The sequence below is a fragment of the Salvelinus namaycush genome, chromosome 24 (genome assembly GCF_016432855.1).
Source record: "Salvelinus namaycush isolate Seneca chromosome 24, SaNama_1.0, whole genome shotgun sequence".
In the NCBI taxonomy this organism is placed as follows: Eukaryota; Metazoa; Chordata; class Actinopteri; order Salmoniformes; family Salmonidae; genus Salvelinus; species Salvelinus namaycush.
Genome location: NC_052330.1, coordinates 20,270,244 through 20,287,604, shown reverse-complemented (window position 1 = coordinate 20,287,604; position 17,361 = coordinate 20,270,244). Strand labels below are relative to the sequence as shown.

Genomic DNA, 17,361 nt, shown 5'->3' with positions numbered 1-17,361 from the left:
GGGTGTGTCAACCATTACAACTGGACATATTTCAAAGTGTCCAACATCTGGAAGCATTAAGACGAGGAAACAAGAGACTGAATGTTACACTGAGAGTTTCCTTCTCTGTAGGGCAGCCAAAACCAATTCTACAGGAGTGTGTGTGTGTGTGTGTGTGTGTCTGTGTGTGTGTGTGTCTGTGTGTGTGTGTGTGTGTGTGTGTGTGTGTGTGTGTGTGTGTGTGTGTGTTTGTTTGTAGAGTTGTATTACTATCATTGTGGGTAATATAAATCCCCAAAAGTCCTCACAAGGATAGTGAAACAAGAAACATTTTCCCTTGTGGGGACATTTCCCAGGTCCCCACAAGGACAAAGACTATTTTAAGGATGGAAATCAATGTAAGGTCCCCACAAAAATAGTAAAATATATGCTGTGTGTGTGTCTGTGTGTGTGTGTGTCTGTGTGTGTGTGTGTGTGTGTGTGTGTGTGTTTGTTTGTAGAGTTGTATTACTATCATTGTGGGTAATATAAATCCCCAAAAGTCCTCACAAGGATAGTGAAACAAGAAACATTCTCCCTTGTGGGGACATTTCCCAGGTCCCCACAAGGACAAAGACTATTTTAAGGATGGAAATCAATGTAAGGTCCCCACAAAAATAGTAAAATATATGCTGTGTGTGTGTGTGTGTGTGTGTGTGTGTGTGTGTGTGTGTGTGTGTGTGTGTGTGTGTATCAACGTGTGTGGTTATACAGCATAATGTGTATTATTATTCAGTGTGTGTGTCTGTGTGTGTGTGTGTGTGTATCAATGTGTGTGGTTATATAGCAAAATGTGTATTAATATTCAGTGTGTGTGTCTGTGTGTGTGTGTGTGTGTGTGTGTTCTTAAATGCTTTGTTTTGACATTCTGAACATGATGTACAGCCGCACAGTCCCATAGCAGCTACTCTAATTATACATGTCCAGTAATTAAGACATAATGGACCTTAAATAATACACACACGGCAGCACACACACACCCACCCAATCACCCACCCTGATAACAACTCAGCCTTAACCCTCTCCCATATGGCTACACTGAGTACATGGTGTTGCAGTGTTTCTAACTAGTTTCATCTCTTCACCACAACCCTCTCTTCCTCTTCACCATAACTCTCTCTTCCTCTTCACCACAACCCTCTCTTCCTCTTCACCACAACCCTCTCTTCCGCTTCACCACAACCCTCTCTTCCTCTTCACCACAACCCTCTCTTCCTCGTCACCACAACCCTCTCTTCCTCGTCACCACAACCCTCTCTTCCTCGTCACCACAACCCTCTCTTCCTCGTCACCACAACCCTCTCTTCCTCTTCACCACAACCCTCTCTTCCTCTTCACCACAACCCTCTCTTCCTCGTCACCACAACCCTCTCTTCCTCGTCACCACAACCCTCTCTTCCTCGTCACCACAACCCTCTCTTCCTCGTCACCACAACCCTCTCTTCCTCTTCACCACAACCCTCTCTTCCTCTTCACCACAACCCTCTCTTCCTCTTCACCACAACCCTCTCTTCCTCTTCACCACAACCCTCTCTTCCTCTTCACCACAACCCTCTCTTCCCCTTCACCACAACCCTCTCTTCCCCGTCACCACAACCCTCTCTTCCTCGTCACCACAACCCTCTCTTCCTCTTCACCACAACCCTCTCTTCCTCTTCACCACAACCCTCTCTTCCCCGTCACCACAACCCTCTCTTCCTCGTCACCACAACCCTCTCTTCCCCGTCACCACAACCCTCTCTTCCCCGTCACCACAACCCTCTCTTCCCCGTCACCACAACCCTCTCTTCCCCGTCACCACAACCCTCTCTTCCCCTTCACCACAACCCTCTCTTCCCCGTCACCACAACCCTCTCTTCCCCGTCACCACAACCCTCTCTTCCTCTTCACCACAACCCTCTCTTCCTCTTCACCACAACCCTCTCTTCCTCTTCACCACAACCCTCTCTTCCTCTTCACCACAACCCTCTCTTCCTCTTCACCACAACCCTCTCTTCCTCTTCACCACAACCCTCTCTTCCTCTTCACCACAACCCTCTCTTCCTCTTCACCACAACCCTCTCTTCCTCTTCACCACAACCCTCTCTTCCTCGTCACCACAACCCTCTCTTCCTCGTCACCACAACCCTCTCTTCCTCGTCACCACAACCCTCTCTTCCTCTTCACCACAACCCTCTCTTCCTCTTCACCACAACCCTCTCTTCCTCTTCACCACAACCCTCTCTTCCTCTTCACCACAACCCTCTCTTCCTCTTCACCACAACCCTCTCTTCCTCTTCACCACAACCCTCTCTTCCTCGTCACCACAACCCTCTCTTCCTCTTCACCACAACCCTCTCTTCCTCTTCACCACAACCCTCTCTTCCTCTTCACCACAACCCTCTCTTCCTCTTCACCACAACCCTCTCTTCCTCTTCACCACAACCCTCTCTTCCTCTTCACCACAACCCTCTCTTCCTCTTCACCACAACCCTCTCTTCCTCTTCACCACAACCCTCTCTTCCTCGTCACCACAACCCTCTCTTCCTCGTCACCACAACCCTCTCTTCCTCTTCACCACAACCCTCCCTTCCGCTTCACCACAACCCTCTCTTCCTCGTCACCACAACCCTCTCTTCCTCGTCACCACAACCCTCTCTTCCTCGTCACCACAACCCTCTCTTCCCCTTCACCACAACCCTCTCTTCCTCGTCACCACAACCCTCCCTTCCCCTTCACCACAACCCTCTCTTCCTCTTCACCACAACCCTCTCTTCCTCGTCACCACAACCCTCTCTTCCTCTTCACCACAACCCTCTCTTCCTCGTCACCACAACCCTCTCTTCCTCGTCACCACAACCCTCTCTTCCTCGTCACCACAACCCTCCCTTCCTCTTCACCACAACCCTCTCTTCCTCTTCACCACAACCCTCTCTTCCTCTTCACCACAACCCTCTCTTCCTCGTCACCACAACCCTCTCTTCCTCGTCACCACAACCCTCTCTTCCTCTTCACCACAACCCTCTCTTCCTCGTCACCACAACCCTCTCTTCCTCTTCACCACAACCCTCCCTTCCTCTTCACCACAACCCTCTCTTCCCCTTCACCACAACCCTCTCTTCCTCTTCACCACAACCCTCTCTTCCTCGTCACCACAACCCTCTCTTCCTCGTCACCACAACCCTCTCTTCCTCTTCACCACAACCCTCTCTTCCCCTTCACCACAACCCTCTCTTCCCCGTCACCACAACCCTCTCTTCCCCTTCACCACAACCCTCTCTTCCCCTTCACCACAACCCTCTCTTCCTCTTCACCACAACCCTCTCTTCCCCTTCACCACAAGCCTCTCTTCCTCTTCACCACAAGCCTCTCTTCCTCTTCACCACAACCCTCTCTTCCTCACCACAACCCTCTCTTCCTCTTCACCACAAGCCTCTCTTCCTTTTCACCACAAGCCTCTCTTCCTTTTCACCACAAGCCTCTCTTCCTCACCACAACCCTCTCTTCCTCACCACAACCCTCTCTTCCTCACCACAACCCTCTCTTCCTCACCACAACCCTCTCTTCCTCACCACAACCCTCTCTTCCTCACCACAACCCTCTCTTCCTCACCACAACCCTCTCTTCTGCTTCACAACCACCCATCTCTCTCTTTATTTATGCCAAGGTTGTGGCCGCTCCTCCACTGTCCAGGCCTTGTAGAGTTATGTGGCACAGTATTGGCTCAGTCAAAGTCTCACAGAAGGCATACTTCATATGTCCAAAGCAAAGCATACATGTTCTAGCTAGAGTTTATGGAATGGTTTCACGCACATAAATATTACACAACAAACCAGTCAGCATGGTTATGACATACACTCCCTTGCATATCTAAATGGGAACGATTATTGATTGTAATGCATTAGTCATGGTCATCTATAAATAAGATAGTGTGGACCAGCACTGCAGTAGGTCCAGTGGATGCTTTAAAGTAACTGCCCAGTGTTTCCAGATTTCTTTGTAATATGACCTATAATTAATTACAATATGAGTCAAATAGTTTTTCCTTCCCAAAAATGACAATTAACTATGTTAAAAATCAGCTTTTCTGTGTTGGAAACCCCAACAGCAGAATGATATGTGCACATACCAGTCTTTAAAAATATTAATGCGAGTAGCCCACTGATTGGCCAGCTCATTCTCCTCAGGAGGATGACATCATCCTCTATGAGGAAATAGCAAGCATTGTTTTAAACGGTCCGTTTATGCTTTGGCCACAAATACGAGTATACGACGGGGCAACAACATTATTTGGGTATGAAAAAGTGAGATTTTCACTGGACAGTTATTTTAAAAGGAAAATACCACTCAAAAACTATCTTATGGTATTTGTTTCATTAGTCCACTGTTGACACAGTCCCAAAATGTTTTGCATGTCAATAATCAAGTTGTCAAGATATAGAACTTTCATAATACAGAAAGTGAATTTACATAAAGTTTCAGTGAATGATTAAGATATGAAAGTCTTGGACTGCACTTTTTTCCTTTAGAGAGGTTGAGTATCTGCGTTCTGTGATGTAACAGTACAGTCTGTGCTTGGGAGCCTTTTTACTGTTTGTTGGAAGAATGTTGCAGTGCTTACCGTATTTAGACTTCTACATTCCACAGGTTTACGGTGCTGATCTAAAGGCATTATATTACAGTACTCACTCACCATATGTTATTATTAGTATGTTAAAGTACTGACCATACTGTATGTTATCAGTATGTTACAGTACTGACCGGATGTTAGCAGACTTCTGTTGTTTAGTGTTATGGTACTGACCGTATGTTATGGTACTGACCATACAGTGCATTCGGAAAGTATTCCGACCCCTTCCCTTTTCCCACATTTTGTAACGTTACAGCCTTATTGATTATTTATAAAAAATGGCAAATCTATAAAAAGTTAAAAACAAAAATAACTTATTTACATAAGTATTCAGACCCTTTACTATGAGACTCGAAATTGAGGTTTCTACAACTTGTTTGGAGTCCATCTGTGGTAAATTCAATTGATTGGACATGATTTGGAAAGGCATACACCTGTCTATATAAGGTCCCATAGTTGACAGTGAATGTCAGAGCAAAAACCAAGCCATGAGGTCAAAGGAATTGTCCGTAGAGCTCCAAGACAGGATTGTGTCGAGGCACAGATCTGGGGAAGGGTACCAAAACATTTCTGCAGCATTGAAGGTCCAAAAGAACACAGTGGCCTTCATCATTCTTAAATGGAAGAAGTTTGGAACCACCAAGACTCTTCCTAGAGCTGGTCGCCCGGCCAAACTGAGCAATTGGTAAAGAAGGGCCTTGATCAGGGAGGTGACCAAGAACCCTACGGTCACTCTGACAGAGCTCCAGAGTTTCTCTGTTGAGATGTAAATGGCACATGACAGACCACTTGGAGTTTGCCAAAAGGCACCTAAACGACTCTCAGAATATGGGTAACAAGATTCTCTGATCTGATGAAACCAAGATTGAACTGTTTGGCCTGAATGCCAAGCATCATGTCTGGAGGAAACCTGGCACCATTCCTACAGTGAAGCCTGGTGGTGGCAGCATCATGCTGTGGGGATGTTTTTCAGGGACTGGGAGACTAGTCAGGGCCGAGGGAAAGATGAACGGAGCAAAGTACAGAGAGATCCTTGATGAAAACCTGCTCCAGAGCGCTCAGGACCTCAGACTGGGGCAAAGGTTCACCTTCCAACAGGACAACGACCCTAAGCACACAGCCAAAACAATGCAGGAGTGGCTTCAGGACAAGTCTCTGAATGTCTTTGAGTGGCCCAGCGAGAGCCTGGACTTGAACCCGATCGAACATCTCTGGAGAGACCTGAAAATAGCTGTGCAGCGACACTCCCCATCCAACCTGACAGAGCATGAGAGGATCTGTAGAGAAGAATGGGAGAAACTCCCCAAATATAGGGGTGCTAATCTTGTAGCGTCATACACAAGAAGACTCAAGGCTGTAATCGCTGCCAAAGGTGCTTCAACAAAGTGCTGAGTAAAGAGTCTGAAAATACTAACTGTATGTAAATGTGATATTTCCATTTTTTATTTGTTAGAAATTTGCCAACATTTCTAAAAAACAGTTTTTGCTTTGTCATTATGGGGTATTGTGTGTAGATTGATGAGGGGGAAAAAACTATTTAATCAATTTTAGAATAAGGCGGTAACGTAACAAAATGTGGAAAAAGTCAAGGGGTCTGAATACTTTCCGAATGCACTGTGTGTTAGCAGAGATGTGTTGTTTAATGTTATGGTACTGACTGAATGTTGTCAGTATATTATACAGTAGTACTGACTGAATGTTGTCAGTATATTATACAGTAGTACTGACTGAATGTTGTCAGTATATTATACAGTAGTACTGACTGAATGTTGTCAGTATATTATACAGTAGTACTGACTGAATGGTGTCAGTATATTATACAGTAGTACTGACTGAATGTTGTCAGTATATTATACAGTAGTACTGACTGAATGTTGTCAGTATATTATACAGTAGTACTGACTGAATGTTGTCAGTATATTATACAGTAGTACTGACTGAATGTTGTCAGTATATTATACAGTAGTACTGACTGAATGTTGTCAGTATATTATACAGTAGTACTGACTGAATGTTGTCAGTATATTATACAGTAGTACTGACTGAATGTTGTCAGTATATTATACAGTAGTACTGACTGAATGGTGTCAGTATATTATACAGTAGTACTGACTGAATGTTGTCAGTATATTATACAGTAGTACTGACTGAATGTTGTCAGTATATTATACAGTAGTACTGACTGAATGTTGTCAGTATATTATACAGTAGTACTGACTGAATGGTGTCAGTATATTATACAGTAGTACTGATTGAATGGTGCCAGTATATTATACAGTAGTACTGACTGAATGGTGTCAGTATATTATTTACATTACATTTAAGTCATTTAGCAGACGCTCTTATCCAGAGCGACTTACAAATTGGAAAGTTCATACATATTCATCCTGGTCCCCCCGTGGGAATTGAACCCTGGTCCCCCCGTGGGAATTGAACCCACAACCCTGGCGTTGCAAGCGCCATGCTCTACCAACTGAGCCACACTGACTGAATGTTGTCAGTATATTATACAGTAGTACTGACTGAATGTTGTCAGTATATTATACAGTAGTACTGACCGTATGTTGGCCGACTTGGTTTTGAGGTCACTCCAGCGCTGGTTCATGTCGTCCAGTCGGTGCTGTAGAAACACAGCCTCCTCAGAAGTCCCCAGGGCCTTGACCATCCTGGGCCTGTTCCCGTCCACACTCTTATAGATATCATTATGGGCATCGATTTCCGCCTGGATATCCTACAGAGAAGGAGAGAAAGGTTTTACTTTCAACAAGTCTGTGTTGTACAGTTATTACTGTGTTACATACAATACACAACATTAACAAGTCAAATCAAAACATCAATCCCTTTCTATTAGCTTTAAGATGGTGGGGAGGAAGAGAGGGGAGGGAGGGAGAGAGAGAGAGAAAGAGACGGATGGAGAGAGAGAATCACACGTGCTAGCTGGTCATGATGAGTGTGTGCTATTGCAGAGCCAGCGAAACAGAGAGGGCAGTGCATTTTAGACATCTTTCAAATGTCCTCTAGCTACTTCGGACTCAGGGAAAATAAACTCTTTCCAAACTCCTCAGCCTCCCAAGCGAGAAACAATTCATTCTAAACCCCTTCCACACCCTAACCAAGCGACCCAGGTCTCCGTACTTATGAAGTTCTATGTTCTGCTACATGAAAGTAAGCTAAGCTAATGATACGCTATGTTCCCCTGAACAACGCTAATGTAAGCTAATGGTATGCTACGCAATGCCAGACGAGACCGGTGTGTGCGTGTGTCAGTGTGTGTGTGTGTGAGACTCAGAGATGGACCCTGGGCCCTGAAGCAAGGCAGAGAGTGGGCCCTACAGATTAAGAATTTGGATGAGGGTGTGGTGTGTGTATTTGAATGTGTGAGTGTTCCCCTGGTTTCATTTGGAAACTTTTTCTCTCTGGCTAACCTGTCGTCCACTCTTCCACCACCATCAGTACAGACCACCACTGTGGCTTGTCGTGTGTGTGTGTGTGGCCCACCATAGGGAGACTGACACAAGAGGAGGATCCTTTCAAATGCTTTATTTTTAGACAAGTAAAACTGCTCCATTTCTCACTGAGCTGGGACTCCCCTGAGCGCGGGCCAATTTTAAGTGGGGGAGATGACACACACACACACACACACACACACACACACACACACACACACACACACTGAGCACTCACACAGAGATACAAACACAAAAAAAGCTCGCACAGTGGACTCATATACTGCCAAACTGAAATTCATACAGAGCTAGAAACCAATAGAATGCAGGCAAAACATAACTTCACCGACTGGTGACTGCACATGACAACACATGACATTAGGTGAAGTATGTTTTTAGAGAGGCCAGTATACACGTCACACAGTATGGTAGGTTGTCTGTCTGCCATACCAACGTGCAACCCCTGTCATTCACATAGCAAGGTCCTGAGGAAAGGAAGTGAGTTATTAGGAAGAAGGGATAAAGGGTGAATGGGCTCTACTGTGAATCTCTCTCTATCACAGTCAACTATCTCCCCACCACAAATCTAATGACTGGAGGTCATAAGGATAGATACTTCAGAGAGGGAGGGGGAGAGAGAGGCAATGTGTGTGTGTGTGAGTGTGTGTGTGTGTGTGTGTGTGTGTGTGTGTGTGTGTGTGTGTGTGTGTGTGTGTGTGTGTGTGTGTGTGTGAGAGAGAGAGAGAGAGATGTTGTGCCAGTGAGTCAGTTGGATATGTTCCAGACAATGATGTGTATAAACCCTGGATTGCTGATGCTATGTATTGGCCAATGAGAGGCTTTAAATCCACCGGCTGCCCTGTTGGTACTCCTCAGGAGAAGGACAAAATTACAAGTATTTTTTTGTTGTAGTTGGGACAGTAATATTAGTACTTTAAGGAATATGTTTTAATATATTATTGTTGTTTATGTTTGCATAATATAATATAAAAGTATGCATTAAGGTGTCTGTAATACAATGTATTTGGCAAAAACAAATGCAGACATTAATAAATACATTCGTATAACTTCCAAAATACTTTGTATAATGGAGGACAAGTAGCAAAATGGCTGTGCAGTGGCTTCAAAACAACGGCCCTGCCAGTCATCCAGGGCTTATACACATCATTGGTTCTAGCTCATTCCCAAACTGCTTTTCCTCTTGAACACATTTTCTTCCAGGGGAAGCTCCTTCTCATTAAGTGGTGACAAAGGTGATGCATGAACGTGTACATACATTCTGGCAAAAACACACACATATTTGTGGCATCAAATAGTCTGGTCATTGATTGAGTGCTGCCCTGTAATTGGATACTTTGAGAGAAATGCCAAATATGATTCCTCTACCTAGCCTTAGGTACACAGCAATATCAGGCTAAACACCTACCAGTAGCCTACACACACACATAGACAACATGAACACACACTTCTCTGTACTGCCAGGTCTGCCACATCAGCTGCATGACAGTGGTCATTCATATAAGTCCATGTTTTATTTACTGGTTTGATTTAGATTCCAATCAACAGGTTTAGCGCCAGCACGGCCCTTACAGCGTTATTCTAGTGAGGACTCTGGAGATGAGGGTCACATATGTCTGCAATTTCTACGGCGAGGACACACACACACACACAGCTGATAACGGCTGTGACCCCACTCTCTGAGGGTGTCTCAGGGAGAGCTGATAACGGCTGTGACCCCACTCTCTGAGGGTGTCTCAGGGACAGCTGATAACGGCTGTGACCCCACTCTCTGAGGGTGTCTCAGGGAGAGCTGATAACGGCTGTGACCCCACTCTCTGAGGGTGTCTCAGGGAGAGCTGATAACGGCTGTGACCCCACTCTCTGAGGGTGTCTCAGGGACAGCTGATAACGGCTGTGACCCCACTCTCTGAGGGTGTCTCAGGGACAGCTGATAACGGCTGTGACCCCACTCTCTGAGGGTGTCTCAGGGACAGTTGGGATATGCAACAAAAAAAACATTTCCAAATCCCACATGCGTATTAATACACACTTGTACATGTGTGAAATAGGACAAATATAACTAAATTATTATTACACACACACACAAACACACACACACACACACGGGTACACAGAATAAGAAACTAAAGTTAGGTTACCGTGGCACATCAACAAGCAGCTTTGGTAAACAAATACTGGACACACTCATGCACCTTGAACGCACAAAGTGGCAAAACCTGAATAATACAACACTACAGCGTTTCAGACGTCCGAGAGTAAAGCACTTTAAGAATCTCAGTCTCCCTACGTGTTCCCCTGCAGACTCTGGCTGTACCCCTCCACGCCCTGGGCACTCTAATAACGCTGCTACCACAATAAAAAGCTTTAATGAGTTCAATAATTACTCCTCATACTTCATAAACCTCAGACTCACTCAGCAGACTTCTTCACCTGATACTACATAGACTGAGAAGGAGAGAGGGAGAGAACGGAGAGACAGTAAATGTCAGCAGAGTCTCCAGCTAGAAGAGAAGTGAAGGTCTCTGGCTGACAGTAACAGGTGAGCTGACCTTCACGTGTTTGACTACAGTGATTTAGTTTGAGGCTGGGTTCTCATCTGTGGCATCAAAAATAAACAACCTTTCAGTTTGTCTCAACGGGAGCTCAAATAGATGTCAAACATCTCAAATCTACCTCTTCAAATTTCCTGAGCAGCTCCTGCAAGCTGAAGTTCAAGCCAATCATCTTCGGCTCCAGGATTAGTCTCCTTCCTCTCCCCTCTACATCGTCTCTGAGGTCACAGAGGGCAAAGGGCACCGAGGAGTCGCGCGGGTTTGGTTACGGTCAAAACCAGCTCTCAAAACACAGTCAAGGTCAGTACTCAAAACACGGTCAAATCCAATCCAAATATTGTTGAATCCAGTTCTCCAAATACAATTAAATCCAGTGCTCAAAACAAGGTCAAATCCAATTCGTGCTCTCCAACCCGGCGACATACACACTTCACACACCCTTCGTTGCCTGTGTGTGTGTGTCAATGTGTGTTTTCGCCCTACTAGGCTACATGGTAGAAGCATCCTCTTTGATGGAACAGAGGCTGAGAAGGGGGCCAGGGCTAGCCTGCTGTCATGCCTCAAGCCTGGGGTTGGACGTCCCGAGAGCTGGGCTGAGGCTGGAGCTCCTGGAGGTAGGAGGTAAGAGGCTGCCTGAGGAGGTCTATAGGCTGGGGAATAAGTCCTTCAGCTGGTATAGAATTCCAGAGGTCATGTGTAGAGGTCTGGAAGAAACTATCCAAGTCCTGTCAAGAGAGGTTTGTAGACTGACGTGGAAAGTCTGAGGGGCTGAGGGTTGAAGAAGTATTCCAGCCTCTCCTTGAACTTCCCTATTGTTTTTTTCCTTCCCTTCTTCACTTTCCTCCTCCACTGCTTCTCGTCACTAAGGAAGCTGTTTACACTCCAGCCCGGGGTAGGGCCGAGTGTTTGTTCTCAATTACCCAGATAAAAAAGCCCTCTGGGCCTGCCTCAGGAACAAGGAAGAAACACAGAGGCACACGGTCTGCCGACCTCTCCTTCCTCTTTCAACAAGGCAATGCTAACACACTGCAGAGGAACACACACACACACACCTACACACACTCTTACACTGTGTGAGCGAAACAGGGGCATGCCGTCTTAGCTCTACTACCAGCCCCCAGCGCCCTACCCCAGCCTGGACTCCCTCTCTCACACCCTGCTAATCACAGCCAAGTCAGAGCCAGTTAGTGAAAGAATGTCCCCTTCCCCTCTGGAGCCCTAGGCCACGTGTCCAGGGAGAGAAGCCACTGATTAGAGTAATGATCCTGAGAAAGAGTCTGGCAAGCTGGCCTCTACATCCTGGAGTCCGTCCAGTATGTTCTCCTTGCAGGGTGGAAATGGTAGAAGTTTGTCTTTATCTTCTCTCTTCCCGCTGATTTGTATAACTTTTGGAGTTCAACTTTTTCTCTTTATCTCCCTCAGTTTTCTTTACCTCTAATCTGCTATCCGTCCCTTCCTCTCGGTCTCTCTTTCACTCCTTTTCACCGGCCAGTGACTCGGCTCTTTCCATTCTTTTAATCAGCATCCTCCCTTTCCACCCCTCCTCTTCCTTTTCTCCTCTCTCTCCCTCCCTCTTTACAGGTCCCACTCCGCTCGCTAAACTAACTCAGCACACACCCATTTCCTGAGGCCTCTACTGATACACAGAGAGAGAATGGTGGGAGGGGGGTGGAGAGAGGGGCAGATGTAGCGGAGGTAACATGTGGACAGAGAGAAATGCCCAAATCAAGAGAGGGGGAAGAAGAAGCAGAAAAGAGAGAGTTGTGGAAAGAGAGAAGGGAGAGAAAGAGGGGTCAGAGGTTTAAGTAATGCAGCACTTTACTAGCAAAACATTCTACCTGTCAGAGTTGGGATGGTGAAAACATGTGGCTCTCACGTGAATGGAGAGGAGGAACAAGAAAAGAAAGAAAAGAAGGGACTAGGGGGTGTAGCTTTGAAACTAAAACCATACAGATACGTCAGGTCTATACCTGGCTCTGTGTGTAGGCCTACAGAGACAGAGACAACCATACAGATACGTTAGGTCTATACCTGGCTCTGTGTGTAGGCCTACAGAGACAACCATACAGATACGTCAGGTCTATACCTGGCTCTGTGTGTAGGCCTACAGAGACAGAGACAACCATACAGATACGTTAGGTCTATACCTGGCTCTGTGTGTAAGCCTACAGAGACAGAGACAGAGACAACAATACAGATACGTCAGGTCTATACCTGGCTCTGTGTGTAGGCCTACAGAGACAGAGACAACCATACAGATACGTTAGGTCTATACCTGGCTCTGTGTGTAGGTCTACAGAGACAGAGACAACCATACAGATACGTCAGGTCTATACCTGGCTCTGTGTGTAGGCCTACAGAGACAGAGACAACCATACAGATACGTTAGGTCTATACCTGGCTCTGTGTGTAGGCCTACAGAGACAGAGACAACAATACAGATACGTCAGGTCTATACCTGGCTCTGTGTGTAGGCCTACAGAGACAACCATACAGATACGTCAGGTCTATACCTGGCTCTGTGTGTAGGCCTACCGAGACAGAGAATACCATACAGATACGTTAGGTCTATACCTGGCTCTGTGTGTAGGCCTACAGAGACAACCATACAGATACGTTAGGTCTATACCTGGATCTGTGTGTAGGCCTACAGAGACAACCATACAGATACGTCAGGTCTATACCTGGATCTGTGTGTAGGCCTACAGAGACAGAGACAACCATACAGATACGTTAGGTCTATACCTGGCTCTGTGTGTAGGCCTACCGAGACAGAGACAACCATACAGATACGTTAAGTCTATACCTGGCTCTGTGTGTAGGCCTACAGAGACAACCATACAGATACGTCAGGTCTATACCTGGATCTGTGTGTAGGCCTACAGAGACAGAGACAACCATACAGATACGTTAGGTCTATACCTGGCTCTGTGTGTAGGCCTACAGAGACAGAGACAACCATACAGATACGTCAGGTCTATACCTGGATCTGTGTGTAGGCCTACAGAGACAGAGACAACCATACAGATACGTCAGGTCTATACCTGGATCTGTGTGTAGGCCTACAGAGACAGAGACAACCATACAGATACGTCAGGTCTATACCTGGATCTGTGTGTAGGCCTACAGAGACAGAGACAACCATACAGATACGTTAGGTCTATACCTGGCTCTGTGTGTAGGCCTACAGAGACAGAGACAACCATACAGATACGTCAGGTCTATACCTGGATCTGTGTGTAGGCCTACAGAGACAGAGACAACCATACAGATACGTCAGGTCTATACCTGGATCTGTGTGTAGGCCTACAGAGACAGAGACAACCATACAGATACGTCAGGTCTATACCTGGATCTGTGTGTAGGCCTACAGAGACAGAGACAACCATACAGATACGTCAGGTCTATACCTGGATCTGTGTGTAAGCCTACAGAGACAGAGACAACCATACAGATACATCAGGTCTATACCTGGATCTGTGTGTAGGCCTACAGAGACAGAGACAACCAACAGATATACGGTGTGTGCATCACATGTAGACACATCAGATGGCTGCCGAAGGGGGAAAAAATAACAATAATACAATCCCGAATATTCATGAGGAGAAGCCTTTGAAGTGTGCTATACTTAATAAAAATATTAACATACGCAATTTTCTCCTGTAACAGCACTTCTGATGAGGCACTATGTATGCAGACATGAATATGCGCCCTGTGTGTTTTTGAGATGCAAGTCCAAGTCGATTAAACGGCGGGAAATTAGCAAGTCCAACATGCGAGCGAGACAATTTCAACAACAACTGTGAGGAAATCCACTGGAAGAAGCCTTAGGGGGGAGAATGTGTTGGACGATTATGACTTTCCCTGGGGTTTGATACAACCCATGTCTTTAAGTGGCTGTAAAAAAAAAAAACACTCACACAGAGGCAAACACCAGGGGTAAACACACACACATACACAGCAGCACAGCTTTGAGGAAGCAGGAGGTAAAAGTTGGGCAACATTACTACAGCTAATTGGATTAGGACCATTACAGAGGGAAGATGCAGAGCTATTGACTAGGGCTGAGAGAGATGGAGGGAGAGAGAGAAAGAGAGAGAGAATGAAAGAGAGAGGGAGGCCATACTGTGTGGCTTAAAAGACTGAGGCACATCTGCCTGTAATTCCCTGGCTGGATCAGAGAGGAACGGAGGGCTGAGGAGCTTCAATGGAAATCTGGGATCTGATCCGCACCCACTAAAACCATGGGAACTAAGGAATACGGAGGAGAGGAAAGAGAGAGAAAACAGAGAGAGAAAGAGAGAGAAGGGTAGAGGTAGAGAGCTTACGGTGAGGACACGTAAAAGGCTTATCTAAACACTTGCTCTCACTGACAGGAGGTAAAGGACAGGGAGCATAAGATAGACACAAAGGCACACACACATGTTAGTGTGGACACACACACCTGGCCTCTGGAAAGTTGCTTTTGCCCTCCGATGGGCTCAAACCTAAATCAACCTCAATGAGGTGCAAAGACCTAGCTGGTCTCACAAAATGATCAACAGGAGAGAGAGAGAGAGAGAGACAGAGCAAACTAGAATGCTATTTGGCCCTAAACAGAGAGTACACAGTGGCAGAATACCTGACCACTGTGACTGACCCAAACTTAAGGAAAGCTTTGACTATGTACAGACTCAGTGAGCATAGCCTTGCTATTGAGAAAGGCCGCCGTAGGCAGACATGGCTCTCAAGAGAAGACAGGCTATGTGCTCACTGCTCACAAAATGAGGTGGAAACTGAGCTGCACTTCCTAACCTCCTGCCAAATGTATGACCATATTAGAGACACATATTTCCCTCAGATCACACAGACCCACAAAGAATTCGAAAACAAATCCAATTTTGATAAACTCCCATATCTACTGGGTGAAATTCCACAGTGTCCCATCACAGCAGCAAGATTTGTGACCTGTTGCCACAAGAAAAGGGCAACCAGTGAAGAACAAACACCATTGTAAATACAACCCATATTTATGCTTATTTATTTTCCCTTGTGTACTTTAACCATTTGTACATTGTTACAACACTGTATATATACAATATGACATTTGTGATGCCTTTATTGTTTTGAAACTTCTGTATGTGTAATGTTTACTGTTAATTTTTATTACATTTGTTCATTTAACTTTTGTATATTATCTACCTCACTTGCTTTGGCAATGTTAACACATGTTTCCCATGCCAATAAAGCCCCTTGAATTGAATTGAATTGAGAGAGAGAGAGAGAGGAGAGAGAGGAGAGAGAGGAGAGAGAGAGGAGAGAGAGGAGAGAGAGAGAGAGAGAGAGAGAGAGAGAGAGAGAGAGAGAGAGAGAGAGAGAGGAGAGAGAGAGGAGAGAGAGAGGAGAGAGAGAGGAGAGAGAGAGGAGAGAGAGGAGAGAGAGGAGAGAGAGGGGAGAGAGGGGAGAGAGGGGAGGGAGAGAGAGAGAGAGAGAGAGAGAGAGAGAGAGAGAGAGAGAGAGAGAGACGAATGCTAAAGGGAGGAGAGAGTGAGAGTACGTGAAGGAGGAGAGCGAGTGGGTTTCAAAATGAGTGTAGCTTCACTTAACAAGGTGTTTAGAGGACACTCACAACAGGACCTACAGTCCACAGTCGATGTGGTTCTCTCCCGAGAAGTAACAAACTGAAGGTGAGTGTAATAATGTCTGGAATGTGTGTGTTGAGTGTATAGGAATGTATTGCGTTCTGTCTTCAGAGTGGGAGAGCACAAACATTATTCTTCACACATTCTAGAACTTAGCAAGGTTATTCTGTGCTTACAGAAGCCTTGAAAAGGTTGACTGTGTAAACACTACTGTGATATTCCTAAGACAACAAGTCAAACGACGGTCACCATCCTTCTCTCTACCTTTCCATCTCTCTCTCTCATGTATACCATTCGGGGCGGCAGGTAGCCTAGTAGTTAGAACATTGGGCCAGTAACCAAAAGGTTGCTGGATCGAATCCCCGAGCTGACAATGTAAAAATCTGTCGTTCTGCCCCTGAACAAGGCAGGTAACCCACTGTTCCCCGGTAGGCCGTCATTGTAAATAAGAATTTGTTCTTAACTGACTTGCCTAGTTAAATAATGGTTAAATAAAAAAAATATTCTCTCACACTTTCTTCCCTTTTGCTCTCTGGTAGACTTTCTTCCTGACCTAGATAACTTTCTCTCTCCCTGTCTTTCTCTCTCCCTTTCTTTCTCTTTCTTTTTCTTAATTCCAGTTGAAGTCTTTCAGTTGTACAACTGACTAGGTATCCCCCTTTCCCAATCTCTGATGCAGATACTCCAGACACAGAAATACACACGTGCAAGCAAGCATGTGCACACAGACATACTCTCACACACACTCACACACTCTCACACAAGCACACACAGACAGAGACAGAGAGACCACACCACAAGAACAGCTGAGGACCTCAAGGCCAAACTGTAGTGTATTCAGTACAGAAGGCCGTGAAGGAACTCGATAATATCCTCGAGGAACAGCTATCTGAAAGAGGAATCATGAATTCCCTACTCATTCCCACTCAGCCTCTCCCCAGGACACTTCCAACGAGGTCATTTCCTGTGCCCAGGGTTATTCCCAAAGCACCACTTCCTGTTATAGGGACAGCGCCCTGTTGAGAGATGTGTGTGTGTGCAAACGAGAGATTGTGTGTGTGTACGCATATGTGTGTGTCCTCAACTGCAAAACT

The 17,361-nt window shown here is 45.7% G+C and overlaps 1 protein-coding gene across 1 annotated transcript in view; it reads right to left on the bottom strand.

The window, feature by feature from the left end:
* Nucleotides 1-17,361, bottom strand: part of utrn (utrophin) — a 253,373-nt gene that overhangs the window by 97,309 nt on the left and 138,703 nt on the right. Inside the window, exon 53 of the mRNA XM_038962307.1 lies at nucleotides 7,186-7,358. Within this exon, the coding sequence (XP_038818235.1) occupies nucleotides 7,186-7,358 (173 nt within the window). The remainder of the gene's footprint in view (nucleotides 1-7,185; nucleotides 7,359-17,361) is intronic.